The following is a 21,106-nucleotide window of genomic DNA, read 5'->3' on the forward strand; positions in this document are numbered from 1 at the left end:
GTATAACACTAGCAAAGTAAAGGTCAACCCCATTCGCTCTTGTGTCCGAGATTTTTGTAGTTAGCCTACCTCTGAGATTCTTGCTGCTTACGGTCTGACACCTGGTCACTAGCTTTTTTTTCCCAACCTCACCTGCACGCTTGTCCCAGGAATGTCACGATCACAGCAAAATAAGAAGAAAATATGAAAATATAGGCAGTGGGCAGGGTCTCTGCAGATAAATACACCATCACACACTCTAGTGGGTCCCAAGGGATGACTGATAGGGATTACTTCTGTATGAGTCTATACGTTGTTTATTGTTTGGTTTTTTGTTTGTTTTTAGGAAAATCCTGCATATACCTCTAAAGTGTGATGTAAGACAACATAATGTACTCATGAAAACAAATACAAGGACAGTCTAAAGGTCTGCTTCATGAAATGTCAAATAAATGAATTCACAAAATACTAAATGAGGCAAAATAATTTTCAAAATACCAAACCACAATATTAATTTTTAAATCAAAACATCAAAGAAGCAGAAAAGATCAAAAGTACAAATCCAATCAAGGAAAAAAAGTGCATAAAAGAAGCCCTCTAAAAGAGAAAAATAAAAATGAAAATGGGAAACTATCATAGCATCACATTAAATAGCACTGTATCATTCAGGCCCTTATGATTGTAAAGTGTAGCTCCAATGCTTCCTTTAGAAGAACTTTCTCAAAGCCAGTGACGTATTTGTCTCATTTTGAGAATGTTTTGATTTTCATTTGTTGTGATAGTTTATCAGGTGTTTGGAAATGGACTCAGGAGTTTTATGTCCCTTTTTGATTGATTGTTACAGGCTGTTGTTTCACATCGACTTTCCCGATAATTTATTTTCTGAAACTCTTCAGCATTCATTTCTCTTAAGTTCCGTCTTCTGTGTGTGTGTGTGTTCACAGCTGATAAATGCTGAAGCATGCACATCAAACTCTAATTATACAATTTCATTTCCACTGCTGTAGGGGTTGTGTCACTGTTTTCTGTTTACAATTAAAGAGGCAATCAGTTTTTGGAACATGATGTACATGCACTTGACTGGAACCAGGTTCGACCTCATCGCCTGATAAAGTTTGCTAACTGAAGTCATGATTGTCCGTCTGTCTATGTACATCCTGGCCATTCATGTTCATAGAAATGTAGTTATTATTACCTGACAATATGTCACTAAAATGGAAATAATACACACGCAGAAAAACAAAGAGTTCAGTTTGAGTGTGTGCGTGTGTGTTTGTGTGTTCAGTGAACAAAGTCATGGAACATTTATCTTCAAAAACCTCGGCTCAGGTAGAGATTTAATGATACCTGATATAATAGTGAAATGTCTGAGAAGGCAAAAAGGGTACAGAAGTATAAAAAAGTGCAGAATAAAAAGTTCTATGATCTTGAGATGAATAGCAGCCTGTAAATGTTTAAAGTACCAAAATAAATACAGAAGTCGACTATAATACATTCAGATGAGAGAAAGAATCCTCACACTGTCACAGAGGAAAGTGAGAACCGTAACGATCAAAGACTTTCCCCACTTCTCTACATATTTTTCATCCCATTTAAGAGTTAGAAATCTTGGAATGTCACCATAATGTAGGCACCAGCCAATTTCCAGAGTGCTGGGGGTATTCCCTGTGGCAGTAACCCGGTGCTTTGGGCTGACATGTTTCTCCCACAGAGTCGCATGCAGATTACCAGGTTGTAGCAGTGAGAAGAGAAACAGCCCGTCGCAGGTGTGCGAGGCCTACTGGGAGGCCCTGTAAAGGTACCTGAGTGTTAGAGAAACATAGGGTTAGGATTTTAATGGTGACCTACTTCTGTTCTGTTCAGCACGGATCTGCTGCATGAGGACATGCTAAACAGCCTCCTCTGGGCTGGATGAGAGGAAAGTTTCCAGCTGCCTCTGTTCACAAAGAACTGAAGCAAAGTTGGGGTTAGCCTCATACATATTGTACATAAATCTGGATCTGGACAGGTACAAACAGCATCTGACTTTTTTGGTTGTTTTTTTTTTAATGCTTTTTTTCCCTATGCCATCTGATTGACACAGTTTGGCACAAACATCAATCCTCTTCTTCTCAGAGTTGTAACTCTGAGAACCCAAATTAAAACATACTTACACACCTTACCACAATCAATGGCCACGCCCCAAAATGACTTTCACTCATCCAAGCGAAATAATTGGGACCAGAAGCATGGTGACAAAGTGACTTGCAAGGCTAGTTGGTGAGCTGTTGTAGCTAGCCAGGCTAGTGCTAATCCAGCCCGTTCTTAATACCAGGCGCATCAAATGCGTCACCTTGGTCAGTAGCTGTCAGTAGTTGATTCCGTTGCACAAGACACCGTTTAGCGTCTGCATGAGTAGCACTGGGTTTTCAGCTAATTCCAGTAGTTTTGGCGATGAAACCCACTTTCCTGGTGAAACAGAAGTTTATTTTGAAAAGACACAATGTAAATAATGAGCAGAAATTGACTTGCCGTCCCCGAGTATCAAAAACTGATGCTGAAGGGATACCTAGAGTGTCTCTGAAATGTAGGACCACTGACCAAACTGCCGTTTTTGATGACTTGGTAGTGAAAATTTGTTGGTTAATCAGTCACAGATTACAAAAGAGATAAATAAAGTTTTCTCTTTTTTGTCCCTCTCTATTGTTCAGTTTACTGCACCCCTGACATTTTGTTCATCATTGCACTACATTTATTTTAGTGAAAATACCGCTTGGCTTATGGGACAGTAAGTAAATTCAGTTTATTTAAGAGACACATTTCAGTCACCATTTGTACTACTGACCAGAGTTGGGTATAACGCGGTACAAAGTAAAAGTCCATTCTCACTGAGAGCGAATATCTGCGCGAATTATTCTCGCGGAAAAATATAAAAGTTGATTTTATGGGTTCTTATGGACGTTTGCACACCGAGGCGGAACTTTAGTGCGGTGAAAAAAAGTTTCTGCCCAGACTTTGACCCCCCACGGAATTCGCCGGCGGAACTACACAGCTGGGCCAATGAAATTGTTTGTTTATAGTTGCGCAGACCGGGAGAGTCCGAAATCCAGTCAGGCAGGACAGTATGGGAGAAAGGTTGATAATTTCACAGCACCCCGTCCTTTTTTGATAACAGACAGGATGATTTTATGAACAATGAATTAAAGGACAACGTCTGGCAGTCCATTGTCCAGATTGGTGGCTGCGGTGAGAGTGGTAAGTGCTAAAGAAAGTTGATGTTGACGCTTGTTAAACGTTAGGTTGCTAGCTCGCTGCCGCTGCTGCTGCTACTACTGCTACTCTCGTCCATGTTCATCCGCACCCATTCACGCAGCGCGGACTTGGAACACAACAACGCGAAATTCCGCACTGCGTCCATACCGCGTCTGTGTGTATGGTTTGAGCGCGGAAAGGCGCTGCACGAATATTCCGCAAATCCGTCCCGCATTTCTGTATCGCGGCAGTGAGAATGAACCTTAATGCGTTATACCCAACAAAGGCGTTAGAGTAATTTGATTACTTTTTGCAGTAACGAGTAACCTAATGCGTTAGTTTGCTGTTTGAGTAATCAAATACTTGAGTACATTTTCAAACAAGCCATCAGTTAACGTTACTTCCGTTACTTTTAGAACGCTGGTCCTTCAGCTCCGAAACAGCAACGGCTGTCATTTGGTTCTAATAACAGAGATAACGTTAAACCTATCAGTCTGAAAGAAGCCAAGAAGCTTGTGGCTCGCTACATGGTCGGAGAAATGCTGCCATTGTCTACGGTGGAGTCTAAAAAAAGGTGGAGGAGGACTCGCTGACAGACAGGTCAGACTCAGGAGGACTTGCATTATGCCTGGTACACACTACATGACTTTTCTGCCTGTTCTGAAAGTCACTATGTCACATTACACGATTGTGCAGTCATAAAATCGTGCCGTGACTTGGCCGACAGACATGACACACTACATGATGGTACTAGCCACTTATCCCCGGTCGTCCCTCACGATGTGTGTGATGTCATCAGGTTATTCTTGTCCTATTTTTATTACTTTTACTATTATTTGAGTCACTGTGTCTGTTCATGTGCCAGCTGACATGTTGTTGTAGTCACCTAAAAGCGTCAGCAGATGGCATGAGATTCATTTGAAGCGCCATAAGTAATCATTCAAGCTACTGCATCCTCCACAGGAAGTTCTGACAAATGTTTCACAATAAAAGCCTATTTAGAAAATGGACGGATTATCTCAGCCGAGGTTATAAGGGGCTTTTAATTTCAAAGAAATTCAGGAAGTGTTGAGTTTGAAATGACGGCGCAATGTGTTAACTTTATAGTCCCTATAACTCAGGGAGTAATGCAGTAAAGTAACTGGTTACTTTAAAAACAAGTAACACATTAAAGTACTTTGATTACTTTTAAAGTAACCCTTACCCAACTCTGCTACTGACTCCTGTCTTAGAACGTTCTCCAAACCAGTGCTCAGTTTTACTATATTAGGGGAAATTTGATCAAAGTGAATGTTGCACAAAGCTAATAAGCTACAACAGCAACCTTCCAAAGGTCAGATCTGTTCACCAATTTTATTTTATCTTCCCACAAGGTTTTTCTTTTGGCTCAATAAGCTTTTATAGCACCCCTGTTTTTCAAAAGCTTTTATTAATATTAATACCCAAATATAAAGCAAGCTTTATTATTTAATTAATTTAGTTATCTGATTCAAACATTGTTATTTTGTATCCTTCAACGACTTGGAAAATAATTTTAAGGATGTTGTTTGTTGAACTCCAGCATAAGCCACACCCATTTCCAACCAAATCCAATAACAGATTTAACAAACAGATATAGATGCAGATATCAGGTTTGTGTTCCACCCCTACTATGTATGCAGCCAACACCCCTACTGTTGTTATGCTTTGAAAAATTGCACACTAACAACAAGAGCCAAAGGGAGCATAATGCCTGCATGATGACTGGATTAAGATAAATATACCTCATAATCTAAACTGCATGTGTAAAAAGATATACAATATTTGCTAATGTCTATTTAGCACATGATATATATGATTTGGGATATAACCACAATAAATGTGCTGGAGATGTTTTCACTGATATTTTCACAGCATGTCCCACTGAATGTAGCTCTTATGATTTATGAGAAATAAATATATTAATCTTCGTTGAATATAAAATTGAGTGATGTAGGATCGCCGTCACTTTATCAACTGACACAGAACATTGTTTTTTTACTCTGACAGGTGTGGATTAATGGAGCCATTGTAGCCTGTTGGGGACATTAGCTTCTTTTTTCACAGCTGGTGTTTGTTTTTCGGCGCCTCAGCCCCCAATTCCAACTCTTTTGTGTTTTCATGAGTGAGTGGAGATAATACGGAGGAACATATTCTCTGCCATTTTCTACCTTTTACATAAGGTTAAAAGCATTCTTGTTGCTGATAGTGGATGCACAACAAGGTTTGTTAAGTGTATTTCGTTTGGAAAGCCCTTGAGTCATGCCACAATTGCAGTCACAAAATAGCTATCGAATGCGACCATGCCTGCTATTGTGAGACAGCCAGTATTATCTTTTGCTATAAATGGTGCACTGTTGCATGTTGGCAATGAACACACAGTCAGTTCATTTTTGCCCAAGGATTTATGAGGTTACAACAAGCACAGTGGGCTGTTTGTAACCAAAATATTGAAAAGTTGTCCGACAGATAAGATTTGTTGTGTCCTTGAACGAGCTAAGTAATTACTACTGCATGATCGGAAAACAGCTAACACATGCCAGAAATAATTAGGAGGAAAAAAGATGAGCAAGAATGTTGCTGTATTGTTTTAAATCCTCTTTTGGAGAGATGTTGGTTAATGGCTGAAAGGCATTTTTGAGCTAAACTAAGCAGCACACAGAGCTGTGGTCATGATTACAATTGAAAATACGGAATCTATTGTGTGATCAATTTGTTTTTCAGTCAGCCAAGCTATATGCAATGGCATAAGCTCTGACAGCATCAATGGCTGGATCTACATACAGAGATTCATTTCTTGGTGTTTTTAATAGAAGCCTTTGTCCTTATGATATCAGCCTCCAGATTTACTCTGATTGCATGTTTGTCAGAGGTCATGCTTTTAAATGCCGTGTTCGGTTTGGCATAAAAAAAAGAATAACTTACCCCATACTAGAATTAGCATGATGTTTGAATGCTTCCTGAGGATTGTAAGCTTACTCAGATGCTGTATAAATGTAAGGTGTGCAGGGAGACATTTCCTTGAATTAGATTGCCTGTTGAGCAGTTCTTTGAATTATGCATTACCCTGTGCATGCCATCCTATATGGCTCTGCATAGATCTGTCACTGCTTTTGCAACACAATGCTGAACTTTCTGGTTCTTAAAAGTTTCTGTAGTTTGGAGACAAAATGACTGGTTGCCATTTCCATTGTAGAGGCAATACAAAAGACCTTTGTTCCACCACTGCAACACATTCTCACTCCCAACTCATCAGATACTATACTCAATGCTTGGTCAGTGGCCCTACAAGTCTAACTATATTGTATAGGTACCCCTCCAGCAAAAAAAAACAAAACCAGAAAACAAAAAACAAAACATCATGGTTTGGCTTAAAATAAGTATGTTTCTTATGTTCCAGAGTTTGTTTGACCTATCAGCCTCCAGTCCCGCCCACCCTATGTGGACTCTCTCTTGCTTGTGGACAGTTGTACAGTAGAGATATTCTAACCTGGTTAAGAGTAAGTAGTGAGTACTAAAGATGTACTGACAAACAACTAAACAGCCTAGGTTTTCACCCCCAATAAAGAGGAAAAGACACAAACCATGAATAAAGATGTTTTAAGACCTGCCAAAATAAATTCAAGATCTTATTTACATTTCATTACTTTTTGTATAATCTATTGCAAAAGTCTAACAGCTACATTTATTACATTGCATAATTTGGCAGTATTACAGTATTGTAGAGTTTATGGTTTGCCTTAAAAGAAGAAAAAAAATACACATATATAAAGATACATATTTTAACATATGCAAAAAATAAAACTCTATTACCAAAAAAAAAAGAAGTAAAATTAAATCATAATCACAGCAACAGCAAAACATACAAATATTTACCTAAAAATATGAATTAAAGCAAATAATTAAATTATTAAATGAGCAACTCATGGATTTGATTCATCATCCATGTAATCATTTAGTCCGTCTGTTAAACATCTGACTGCCTTCATTCATAGTCATTTGAGTTCCCTCAGTAATTACACTTGGACAGTTAAAGTGTGTTGGGTTCAGCAATAATTGAGAGGTACTCAAAATGAATCAAATGAATCATCTTCAGTTCTGATATACTGTATACTGTGGAGCCCGGCAGATTGGGGTGTATTTCATTTTCCTGAGGAACACTCGATGAAGCTGCAGTGTGAGACTGAAGAACACTTCCTGCGGCCTGCCCTGTCTGGGCATGCATTATTTGACATGGTACGCATCAGGATACTGTAAAAGCTAATGATTGTTCTGTATCCTGCTTAGTTTCGATACAATGTTAACAGCTTTCTAACACCTGAAGTTCTCTTCAGATTGATTTACCATGGGTAACTTCCTGGTCAAGAAAGGCTTTGTGAAGCCATATTCTGCACCACTTTAATAAGCACGGAAACTCAATAAGGAAGTGGGAAGGGCTGGAAAAAAATGAATTGACATCCTGATAATATATTAATGTCGTCATCCGGCCTTAACTCCCGCACTTATAGGCCATGATTCAGCTGTACTGTGGCTCTGTGAGGGCTCTAGAGCTCATTACACACACAGCATAATCAGACCAGCAGTCACTTCTCATCTTCTACTGTAGATTGAGACCTAATCTGTACCCCATTTCACTAAATGCTGCCTGATTTTCTCATTTCAGCAGTTAAAGCTGTAGTTGGTAGCATTTATGAAAAAAAAAAAAAAAAAACCCTCAACCTCTTGTCATATTTGCTGAAACTGTCACTATATCCACATATTGATACATGAAACAGGTAATGTGTGAAAAAAAATAATGTTCCTCCTCATGGTACTTTTAATGGTATTTGCAAGAATCCATCACAAGTGAATGAAAACAAGCAGTCAGAGCCAAAGAGCTTTTGACATAGCTGTCAGTTATGTCAATCACTGCTCATAAACTGCAGTCAAACCAAGCAGCACGAATCAAATATGAATCAAGATGCTGTTACTGCATTGCTTATTTCTTGCCTCAGATGTTTTCAGAAACATATTTTAATTGGAGCAGGCTTCTTATTTTACAGCAAAACAGTACACTCAAATATGCTCCTGCAAATATTTGAGGTGAGAAATAGGCAATGCAGTAACTGAGTCTTGATTAGTATTTGATCAGCGCTGCCTAGTTTGACAGTATGACAGCAGTTCACAGGGCATGATTGACATGACTGATGGCTGCATTACAGACTCCTCGGCTCTGATTGGTTGTTCTCGTTTACCCGTGGTGGATTCTTGCAAATGCCATTAGAAGCAGTACGAAATGTTTTTTTTTTTTTTTTTTTCACAGACTCTGATGCACTACTTTGTTGATATACTAACAGTTTCAGCAAATATGACAAAACTTATTATAAAAAAATTGCCAACTGAAGCCTTAACTGCTTTTAGCAGTTCTGGTTAGATGCTAAACTGCATTTTGTTGTTTCAGTACTGGAACTCTGTGCAATAACAATCAAGTTGAATCTAAACTAATTTCACCCTAACTACTGAAACATACATGGTATATGGTACATTAATTCTATTTGCCACAGTAAAGGTACGGTTACATTACAATGCAGTTCTATGAAGCAAATACTCATAGAACTGCAAATCTGTCTTACTCATATGGCAAGTTTTCTTCTTGTATAATCTTGGAACAGGTCAGAGACATTAAGTTGTGGGGTTATCTGTCTGTCCGTCCGTCCGTCCGTCCGTCCGTCTGTCCGTCCTATTCTCTTGAATGCAATATTTTAAGAACACCTTGAGGGAATATTTCCAAATTTGGCACAAACCTCAACTTGGACTCAAGGATGAACTGGTTAGAATTTGGTGGTCAAAGATCAAGGTCACTGTGACCTTGCATCTGTCTCATTCTCATAAACGCAATATCTCAAGACTTTTGAGGGAGTTTCCATGAATTTGGCACAAACGTCTGCTTGGACTCAAGAATGAACTGATTAGAATTTGGTGGTCAAAGGTCAAAGGTCAATATTTTTGTGATCTCACATGTTTTGGCCATAACTCAAGAATTCATACGCTAATTATAGCAAAATATCACACAAATGTCTAAAATAATAAAATGATTAAGTTATGACATTTTTTTCCCCCACAAGGTTAAAGGTCATTTTCACTGTGTGACATCATATGTTCTTCAAAAAAAAAAAAAATTATTACGCAATGCAATAACTCAGGGCCAGTAATGGAAGGATAGTGAATTGGTGACACTAATCTTGATACTGTGCTGATTGTGTAGAAAATGTGTGCTGCTGAGGTGAAGATGTGTGTGAAGAATCCAAGTTTTCACAGATATGGATATAAACTGTGAGTGCAAATTGACTGGGTTGCAGAGGTATACAACCGAGAAGCTGTAATTTTAGTTCTTTTTCTTTCTATTTTTGTAGCTTAGTGTAGCTTTAACACTGTTGTTTAGTTTGACAAATTCGAACAGGAATGGGCCCACACAGGATACATGCTTTATAAAGCAAAATTCATTTTGGTTCGTCCTCTTCATCTTCAGTTCTTTTCTAGATTTGACATGGGCAAAGTAAAATCCAAGATCTGTGTTTGCTTTCAACTGGATAAAACAATCAATGCAAAACAAGGGCAAATTAATATAAATATGCAGGCTGATAACAGATAGCAGCAAATCTGCATTCTGGTCACCTCAAATTTAAAGAATAACAACAATTAAGGTATGACAAAGAAAATAGAGCGATTATGTCTGTTCATTTCCCTTATCTTTAAAGTGTCATTGATACTTTCTAAAGACAGGCACAAGAAACACACTGTGATAATGGGGCCTTAATGGAGTAACTGAGACTTCTGTTGTGTCATTTACAACAAAGAGCTCTAACCACATGAAACCAGCTGATTACACCTCTGCATGGACACATAATCCTAACATCGCTGAGCAGATAAATAAATAAATGAACAAATAAAAGCAGGTTGACAGAAGTAAATGAAGGCATTTTCCCAGACAATTGTTCAACATAAATCAGGCGCTATATCCTATTACCACCTAAATAGCTGTTGAAGACACGTCTCACTTCAAATCATTCTTCGCAGTGCCGTGGTGTTGTGACAGGCCGTTCAAATTGATATGCTTTGTCTGCTTGCAGTTTTGCCCTTCTAAACGCTTAAAGCAGTATCAACCTGTTTGTGCCACTGACTAATTAGCTTTTTTACAAACAGCCCCTTGTCTAAGTTTGAAGTCAGTTGTGTTTCCTTGTTGTCCTACAGAGAGCAGTGTCCTGCAGAGTCCTGCCTTCACCAAGCAGCCCGGCAGCATTGTGTATCCTGTGGAGACTGTGGAGAAGAACAGGGAGGTGGTGTTCAGCTGTGAAGCCCAAGGAAGCCCACCACCTATCTACCAGTGAGTATGTAACTGCGGGGTATCATCTGTCCCCCTCTGCACGTCGTTCTTCCCCATCAATGCTGCTTGCTATTATACCACTGACAGTGCAAGCATGCCTCGTTTTTTGACAACCTATCACAGACAAATGTCTCCATCTTGTCTTAAACAATCCGTCTTCATGTTCTGTATAAAAAAAATGGATATTTCCATCATGATGTCACCAAATGGTTTGTGGACTCCCATTTTGAAGGTTCAAGTTTGGCATTTTGGCCATCGCGATCATGGATTTTTGAAGCCAGAAGTCACTGTATTTGAACAGGGGGGTCTATATCGATTGATTTACTCGTGGAGCCAGCCTCAAGTGGCCACAAGTGGACTTGCAGTTTTTGACACGTCCAAGTTGACTCAATTTTTTTAGCCCTGGAATTCGCAGCTTGCTGTTTTCATGTTTACAGCTTTGAATAACGATAATAGACAACTGTTGGAAAACCTAAATAACTACAATATAAATCCTTTGACATAATGAAGTGTAATTCATGTTGTTTCCAACTCAACCAAAAAGTGAGAGGTAGAAATACTGTGGAGTAAAAATACTTCCAGAAAAGTAAGTCATTTGTTGCGATTGATGAATCAAAGTATAAGAAGTATTTAATATTGTAGCTATTCAAGGTAATGCAAATTCTAATCACTTACACTATTTGGTAGTTGAATGTATAATAATGCATATATATATTATCTAAATCCCATAGCCCAATATATCTTTCTTCTCTCTGCTATAGAACTTTGTTCTTGTTCAAAACTATTAAAAACACATCAGTGAGCCACACTGCTGCACTGGGTGACATGTTTTATCATTATGATGAACACTGACACAGTAATTTGTTCTTAATCAATCCTATATAGCTGACCTGTTACCAGAGCACTCAGGAGTGCTCTAAATTTGTATTAATCCACTGCTGAAAAAGCCAGCATTTACTTTGTTTGTGCAAGGTTTGCTAAACATGACAGTGCTTAGCTGTTTAAAGATTTTTTTTTTTTTGCCTTTTTTTTTTCAATAAATGATAGAGATGAAAGTAATGTATTGTGACCCATTTAAAATAATGTAGGTGGAATGTATGGAGTTCTGGCTAAGAACCAGTGACAGGGCAGGGAATGCTGAATGTAGTAAGTGATAAACCAACACATTGTTTTGGTCTTTTCCTGGGATTTGTTGACAATAATCAAACTTATCATTTAGATCTTTCCAGTAATGGTGGCATAAAAATCTTAAAATTTGATGATTTGTGGCCACTTCAGGTTATGGCCCACAGTTTATCAAATTATCTCCTTCTTCAGCATCAACAGTAATTCAGATAATTATTGCCTGTACATCAGTGGTTAAGTGCAAACAGGAGCTGCGTGTAATGCTCATGCAGGCTGTCGTTTTGTGTCTCAGATTTGCCTAAATATGAACAAATAAAGATGTGAAAAAATGCAGGCACCAGTAGTCACACCTGTCTCACCCACAAACTCCACTGCAATATTAAAATCCTTGTTTACATCACTCAATCAATCACTTGTCACATAAACACAAGGTACACCTCCAGTGAAATGCAGTCCCGTCAGCTCCTTCAACTTGTGCATTGCAATTTAGTCCTTTAGTCTTTTTGCCGATTCTTACATTGCAGGCTACAGCTTGACAAGTGTTAAATGTTTCTGGATGCTTCTGGTAATCCATGGACACAAAAAGCACCACCAACACTTGGACATATGAGCATAGATTTAGCATAATCTTAGCAGAGCTGATAGAGAGGAGAGTGGAAACGTCCACCCCTATATATATGTCATCATGCACAAATGTGTGGCTGTGTACCAAAGCATATGGAAACAGTAGTGCCAAAGCCAAAGACCATCACAAATGGAAATAAGAAACATGGGGAGAGGCAAAATCAATTAGAAAATCTTTGGTTTGTTGATTTTAAAGTATGTTTTTGACAGTATTAGGCATGGGATGTCCAGTTCATGTTTTTTTGTTTTTTCTGTGGATGGTGACATGACCTTATGCGTTTAGAGATGTTTGTGGTGTGTTGAAAACACACAAACATACAGGCAAAAACAGGCAAACAGCTTATAATTGTAAAAACCTTTTTTTCATTAAAAAAAAAATAAATAAAAAAATGACAAACCAAATAGCCTAGGAATCACTTTAGTTTGTTTATTGCAAAACAAAAAACAAACAAACAAACAAAAAAGCTGGCTTTTAGTGGGAAAGTTTGAGATGCTTCTCATCGCCTAATTTCTTGATTTTTTCATAAAACTGTCATTTTTATTTTATTTTATTTATTTATTTAGCTTATTTCATCTAATTCATGTAGAAGTAAAAATAAAAACTAGAAAGGGTAAAAGGGTTGTCCAAACAATGCACAGTCTTCTGGAGTGTTTAATTACTGTAATTCCTTAGAAAGAATACAGAGTCATTATGGAGGTATGGATTTGCAGCTTTCTCATCTGACACAGTAACTAAAAAGATGACCCGTACATGAGATATCAGTATTGTTTTTTTGATCCCAGTGTAATCCATACACTCGACATGACACTTCTGCTCTAAAACCAGAAACCAGAAAGTTTCTTATCTGACAAAGCCTGAAGCTGACCCTGTGGCAATGAATTGGACTTTTTGTGGACTCACAGTGTTTGGAGCCTGTACTTTCAAATGTGCTTTACTTCACTGTAGTCTTAATAGTAATGACGCAGAGATAGTGTCAGTATCCTGTAATGTCCTACTGGGTATTGTCATTTGTCCTCAGATTCAGTCTCCAGTTCACCCTGAATGAAATTGCTCCAGGATTTGTCTCTTGATGCAGCAACAAGAGAGTCTTGGCTCTGTTTTTTCTAGCTTTAGAAAAGACTTGTTCATCCTCGCGAGTCAGGCTTGAGCTGATCGGGATCATAGGAATGTGTTACATGATTTCTATTTTGTGGTGGATTTTCGCTTCAGCCCCCTGCTGGAAACATGTCTTGTCTATAGCCTAGGAATGCCTGTTAAGCGTAGCATGCACCCAGATCATATGTCTTTTTTTTCCTGCCACAGAGTTCAAAGAGCAGATCTTTTTTCTCTCTTTATTTCCTCCTTGCATGGACCATTAGTCTATTGAGAGAGTGCTGTGTTGTGTTGCTGCATCTCTGGCAAGTAAAAGTTCAAATCAATCATGTTTGCTCACTGAAATTGCTGGTGTGAGATTTGGAAGGATTGGTACATTTAATACTTGGGATTGGGCCAGCTTAGACGATGACCTAATCAGCTGTTTCCTGTCAAGGTCGCCGCGCGGCCCTGTCACAGCGGCTGCTGCCTTCTAAAGATGTGTTGCAGCGGGAGGACAACAGCTAAATCATGTTCAAAGTTCATTAACTGCACGGCAGTAAACTGTGACAGTTTGAGCTGCAGTGTTTACATTTAATGCCACAAGCGGATATATGTTCTCAGTATTGTTGCCACTAAACTTGAATGAAGAGGAACAAAAGGTATCATATTAAAATATGTAAGAAAACATTAAGGTGAATGGTTAAAACTGCTTTTAATGAATATGGACTGAACTTGTATCGCCGCACCTTGGTGTGGTTTGAAACTCAGTGCAACCAAACTGATGGGTAGTCTTATTCCACACACCCATGTTAAACTCTATCACGTATGGCTCTGTGACAGTCATTATGTAATGTGATGTATTTTGCTTAATGTATGGAGTACAAAAACAATATTGAAATCATTAGAAAGCTAATAATCCAACCTGGTCTCACTCCAAAGTGAGAAATCCAGCGCTCGGTCAGTGACTTCCAGCATCAGACAAGCCATCCTTTCATGTCAGCATGATACGTGGCTGTTTGCCATTATTGTTTAATGGTGCTCGGCATCCTCAAGGGGAAATGGGGCGGGACAATAACGAGAGTTAAGACAACGGAAGTCCGAGTAGGGTAGGCAGGGTGGGTGGCGGAAGGGTCAAACAACCATTGACTTTCACCCTGTTCTTTTTTCCTAAACCCAACTAAGTGCCAGTGTTGGCTAAACATAACCACGTGCATTTGTTGTTAAAGGGAAAAAAAACTCAATTCGGCCTGTTGTACTGACATAATGCGTTTATTTTGAGAGACACTGTGTGCAAACGGTACATTTCTCTTGAAAACGGAAGTGTATTTGGAAAAATGACACCCAGCCAACGCACCCAACAAAGGAGGCTGCACCACAGAGGCTTTAGAATAAATGTAGACAACTGTACAGAATACTTAAAACTGCTAATACTTACCAAATTACGAATAGTTTCTAATTTGACTACAGAAAAACATCTGGGACTGTCATATGTTTCTGCTATTGAGATTAAATTTTGACTTGTACTTTTATTTGATGTCTCTGTGTTGGAGCTGCGGCATCCTTTGGAGGAAATGTGTTTGTGAAATGAAGCAGATTATCTCAGTCAGCTGTAGTGTTGAAAAGTTTTTGTTGTTGTTGCCATTTGTTTGTTTGTTGCTTTCCACATTTGATCCTTTGTGGTAAAGTAAACCCAGTATGTAGATGCAAGCACACAATTGCCCACTAGGGGTATTTTTTCAGAAAGGAAACATTAAATGATTTAACCACAAGGTGCACAAACCAACACTAGCATCACGACAAACTGTGAAATAACTACATAAATGAACAAAATCGGATAAGTTATGGAGCAGTTCACAATATGTACATTTTACACTGTCCACCGAATATGTGCTATAAGAGGGAGAAGGGGTCAGGAATAGGGGACTTGTGGCTGTGAGGCTGTTGATGCAGTGCTCTCTCATCGCTTGAGGCCTTCAGCTCTGTGAAGTCACTGCCACGCTGGGCCGCCAGATAGTTGCAGGCCACTGGATAAGCAGGGTTCCCAGTGCAAATAGCACAGTGGTGTTCAGATACCTTGTCCCTCACTCCTGCTTCAGTTTGATCTATGTGAAAACAGCCACAGGAGATCCAACCTGTAGACAATGTGGGTGGTGTTCCAGTTCACAAAGATCCTTAAGAAAACCTAAAGTTTTTAAATTACTGCATTTTTTACTACATTTTACAGCTCATAAGGAGTAACCTAGCAGCTCTGAACATGGAGTGCCTTAAACTGATTTTGTGTGCCACATCCTACCAATGGATGAGGCCATGTTTTTTACATTTTAAAAGCTGATGTGTTCTGGCCATCAGGAAGTTTGGGAATTTTAGTAACACTCGTTGCTGAAACATGGACAGAAAGAGAAAACCTGTGGCTGGCAGTGCAGAGAATGTGCGCTGAACATAAAGTCTTAGCTAAATGACACTGCAAAGTGTGCTGAGATAACAGATTAATTCAAGCAGTCTGCAGGTGATGATGAGGACAGTGGAAAAGAGGCTGAAGCGTCAAAAAGGTGTGACCAGGGAGCAGGTGCTTTGTCATGCTCATATGTGTAAGTGTGATATAGTGTGAATTTAATAGGCCTTGTGTGATATTGTGTAAATATAGCATTCTGTATGTGAATTTAGTGTGCTGTAAACATAGTGTGCTTTGTGTATATTTAGTGTGAGTATAGCCATGATGGAAGAAGTACTCAGATGTCAACAAAAGTGGTAATACCATAGTGTAGAGATGCAAGTAAAAGTCCTGCATTCTACATTTTATCTGAGTAAAAGTACAAATAAGTTCATATAATATCCTACAAATTAGCAGTTATGGTGGTTAGGTTTAAGAAGTGAAGCATGGTGAGGACATACCTTAAAATGACTCTAAGTCAACACATTCTCACTCCAGCTTTATCGACGTTTGGTCATGGACTTTCCACGTCCAGATATGATGTGCAAGGTACCTTGGGTGTGTTGGTTGTTGATGTTCTGGGACACCATATCAAGTTCTGCCATTACATGCATTGTCTTTTTTTCAAAATACACTTCATTTTCACAGGAAATGTGACTTTTACATACTGTCTCTTTCAAAACATGCACTACGTCGGTACCACGAATGGACGTTTTTTTCCTTCAACAACAAACGCACATGATTACATTTTGCCAACGTACCAACAGTTGGGTTAAGGCAACAAAAGCATGTGATAGGGTTTAGGAAAAAAGTGGGTGGTTGTTGGACCCTTCCACCACCCCTCCCACCCTCCATACTCTGACATTCACTGCCTAAACTTTCTTTCTTGTCCCCCTGTGTTTCCCCCTGACACCTCCTGGTGCCATTACACTACAATAGCAACTGATCGCGTGTCATGCTGACGTGAAAGGGCGGCTTTTTTCTTTGGTGTCTGATGCCGGAAGTTGAATTTCGATGACTTTGGAGTGAAAGTTCACAAGGTTTCAAACAGCCGTCACCTATAGAAAGTCCCAGGGGAAAGTCCATGGTTTTGTGACCCATCCAACACCCCAACCTGCCTTCTTACTGAACCGCTTGGGACTGCTTCCTTGTTCACTCCAATCAGCACATTGCTCATGTCGCAGCCTTATAAAATACATGTGTTATGCATAAATTGGAGTGCATTACTTTCTGCAGGAAAGATACGAACAGTTTACGAGAACAGCCTGCATTATCTTACTGTATAATGACGAAAACTCTGTCTGTGTCTGTGTGTCTGTTCCATGTTTTTCTCCTCACTGACTTGGTCAATCCATGTGAAATTTGGCACAGTGGTAGAGGGTCATGGGAGGATGCGAATGAAGCAATATTACATCAATTGGCCAAAGGGGGGGCGCTAAAGCAACCAATTGAAATGGCAAACTTTGAATGGGCATATCTTATGCCCCATATGTCGTAGAGACATGAAACTTTGCACAGAGATGCCTCTCCTCATGAGGAACAAATTTACCTAAGAACCCATAACTTCCAGATTTTCCGCCATTTTGAATTAAAAAAATAAATAAAAAATTGATCTCATCCTAGGAAGTTTGACCAATCTGCATGAAACTGGGTGAACATAATCTAGGGACCAATATCTAAAGTTCCCTCTTGGCAAAAGTTGGAAAACTTACTAAAACTGAGCTTCTATAGGGCAATGAATATTGCAGAGGGCGTGGCTCATCACATAAAGGCGTATAACATCTCAAGGGTTTCACCAATCACCATGCAACTTTGTAGGCATATGACCACACATAATCTGAGGGGACCCCTCCATTATTGACCCCATCAAACAAAATGGGGGCGCTAGAGAGCTTATTTCTTTTCTAGGCCTAACCACCATATCGATTTTTACTAAACTTGGTAGATATGTAGAACAGGACGCCTCAAGGTGACTGGAGAAATTTAACTCTAATTGGCAACTGGGTGGCGCTATAACAACAGAAAAATGCTTAAAAATGGCTCAACTGCGACCAATCACTGTGGCTCCCCCTGTGGCCAAAGGTTGTTTTTTTTTCTAATTTTTGGTATGACTAAGTCATGGTATGGTATGCTGTACATAATCACGGAAACTGTCAGTGTGTCATTCTGTGTGTCCCACGTTTTTCTACTCACTGATGTGGTCAATCTAATCTGAAACTGCACATAGGCATTAAGGATTGGCATAGGTAGAAGGTGACAAAGATACCAATGGGTATGGACTAGTCTTATATTAATGGTGTATATCGTATCATTGGATTATATTTATTAATGCATTAATGTGTTCATTGCTTTAATGTTGCAGCTGGTAAAGGCAGAGCTCATTGTAATTTCTTAATTTACTTCTGCATAGCGTAATCTATAATTGCACATTGATTTATAGTTTGTATAAATAATCTGAATCTTCAGTGTAACATGTAACTTAAGTTATAAAAAAATGTAGTGAAGAAAAAAAATACAATGTTTTCCTCTGAGATGTAATGGAATAGAAGTATAAAGTAGCAAGGAATAGACATAATCTAGTAAACTCTAAATTGCCCTTGAGTATGTGAGTAAATGTACTTCATTACATTCTACCTCTAGAAGGAAGCTGCTTTGCTCTTGTGGATAGAGTCTGCTTGTTCTGATGTAGCTCGGTGTTTGAACACTGTTGACTATTTGCCAATGTTTGAAATGATTCTGAAAAGCAGCTACAGAGTCAAATTGGATGTCAGATGATCATTACATCATTTCAGGTCTGAAGTTTTGCTTTCCATACATGCAAACGTGGAGGAAAAACACAGGATATTAGTTTAGCCTTCAACCATATTCCCTTTTAACAAACAATACCAATTAAAAGATCTTTTTTATTATTTTAATTTGTTCAAACATGTTGTGTCAGTTTGAACTGGGTGCATCAAACTGGGGCAGCATAACAGCAAAGGTGCTGCTGTGATGTAACCCTAACCCCTAACCCCTAACCCTAACCCCATAACCCCTAACCCTAACCTGATGCTAAAGGCGATGCTTTTTGTTGCGAGTCCACCCCTGTTTAAATGTAATTTCTTGTGTCCTCTAAAAGCTGCAGTAGTTGTAGGGGACACTAGAGCCGTCTTTATTTTGTAATGCCTCATATGTATAGACACCATTCTGTATGTGGTTTTAGAATTAAACTGAAATGTACTTTAACTCAAACTATTTAAGTGTAGTAGTAGAAGGTAGTTTTTTTTTTCTTATCACATCAAAGCACCAGGCTTAAGAAAAAGAACAGACCGCCTAACATTCACAGCCTCATAAGCCAGATGGTGTGGTATTATGCCACTGTGTACACGGCCTGTTGTTACATGATTGCATAAAGCATGTGCCTAACAAATGGAACTGCTGTTGTGGCCTGCTTGCCAGCATAAATCATAGTAAATGGAATTATTAAATAATCTAGTTTATATGTATTCGATGTAATCTGTTGCTCCGGAGGAGGATACGCCATGTTGACTGTCACTGGTGCCCTCATGCTGCTTTCTGTGGCTGCTCCCGAACTGGTCTCAATTTATCCTTAGTGAGAATGTGCTTGAGTTTCACACAAATTAGAGTATCTGTCACTTAGTGGCTTTAAAGTTGTTATCTAATTGGCTTAAAGAGACAAGAGCTGTCATGGGGTGTTCAATTTGTCATAACAGAACAGTGGCAGTTCTGGGTGGGCAATTATACATTACTACCACTATGTTTAACAACCACACACATACACAATATTCACAATCCTCCAACTGGGTAAATTTTTAATCCTTTGCTACACAGGGACATGATAACTTACTCAGATACATCAAAACATTTTTCAGGCTCAATTAACTGTCCGGTCTAATGTTTCAGAAAGATAAAGGATAAAGCTTTGAATCGACAACTGTCAGAGAAAATCTTTTGCAACATTTGGTTTTCAAGCTGTCGCCCGATTAAACCGTTTCAATATGGATACAATGCCGAGTCTCTCCGAGTAATTATGACTATGAAAAGGCTGCTTTCATATTTGATGGGATCCCTTTTCAGAAACAGAGGAAAACACTATCTGAGCCTGATGCTGAGGGTTTGGAGTGTCATTTTCCTCCCTCCCCTGTCCACACTGCTTTGCCATTCAACTCAAAGGTGTTACTTGGCTGTAAGATATTTATGTTGATTTTTGTTTGTTCCACCTCAGCTGCAAATGAATCGCTGCTGTAGTCCTGCGAGACCGCAGCCACCACCCCCCTCAGGCTCTTCTCTATTGTGTGCAGTAATAAGGCTCTTGAGAGCGCGCACTTACTTACGACTGAACCGGAGAAGGGCCATGAAAGACCATTGTGCTACACACTTTGTCTATTAAAAGAAAAAAAGTCTGTAGAGGCGCGTTGTGAGTGCTGCAATGCCCGGCCCACAAATATTCTGCTGTTTGTGAGACATTTCAGTGCTGGTAGGCGGGTAAGCAACACAGTCTGACATTGTTTTTCATGTAATCAGCTCCTACCTGTGTATTATGTGATGATCCTGGACTGACTCCAGTGGCCACAGTGCTGAACACAGTTGATATTGTGCAACAAAAAAAAGCAAATGAGCCTATTCTAAAGGGTATATTACTATAAAAGATGCAATATAGCAAGAAAACACAACAATGATACCGCAATACCGCTGTCAGTGTTTCCTCAAAAAGGTTCTTATGCCTCAAAGGCACCAAATTGGCACGAGGGGAGTTAGATAGCAAAGCACAAAAACAGCCCTGCACAACTTCTGTCTACTATACAAAAGGGGCTTAAGCAAAGCCCCTTTTTTCACATCAAAGCTGCTTTCTCTTCCAAATGTAACAATACACTGTTTTCCCAGCTGAACCTGAAATCATTCAGAGAAAATTAAAAAATCAAAGCAGAAGGAAATTTAGAAGTTATCCTCGAAGAAATAATCAACGGCTAAATCACCTTGGCTCCTAATCAAATCTGCATTGTCCATTTTCCAATAACTTTCAAATGCTCCTTTCATGCTTGTTTATCTGTGCAAAACCTTTTATTGCATTGATGGTTATACATCATCGATAACAAATAACAGTGTCTGAGCTCCTTTTTCACCGTGGCTGAAATAAGTTATTGCTTGAACCCATTGTTCTGAAATGACTGATCTTCCCTCCACCTGTGTTTTTCTAATAAGGTGCATCTGTGTGGAGAGATTGAAGAATCTGTTGCCATTTTAAGTGAATTATACCCTT

The 21,106-nt window shown here is 39.1% G+C and overlaps 1 protein-coding gene across 2 annotated transcripts in view; it reads left to right on the forward strand.

Moving 5' to 3' along the window:
* cntn4 (contactin 4) overlaps positions 1-21,106 on the forward strand; it is a 216,130-nt gene that overhangs the window by 57,439 nt on the left and 137,585 nt on the right. For both annotated transcript variants that reach the window (XM_033626983.2, XM_033626984.2), the window contains exon 3: positions 10,459-10,591. In XM_033626983.2, coding sequence (XP_033482874.1) covers positions 10,459-10,591 — 133 coding nt within the window. The remainder of the gene's footprint in view (positions 1-10,458; positions 10,592-21,106) is intronic.

This window comes from Epinephelus lanceolatus, chromosome 1 (genome assembly GCF_041903045.1).
Source record: "Epinephelus lanceolatus isolate andai-2023 chromosome 1, ASM4190304v1, whole genome shotgun sequence".
Lineage (NCBI taxonomy): Eukaryota > Metazoa > Chordata > Actinopteri > Perciformes > Serranidae > Epinephelus > Epinephelus lanceolatus.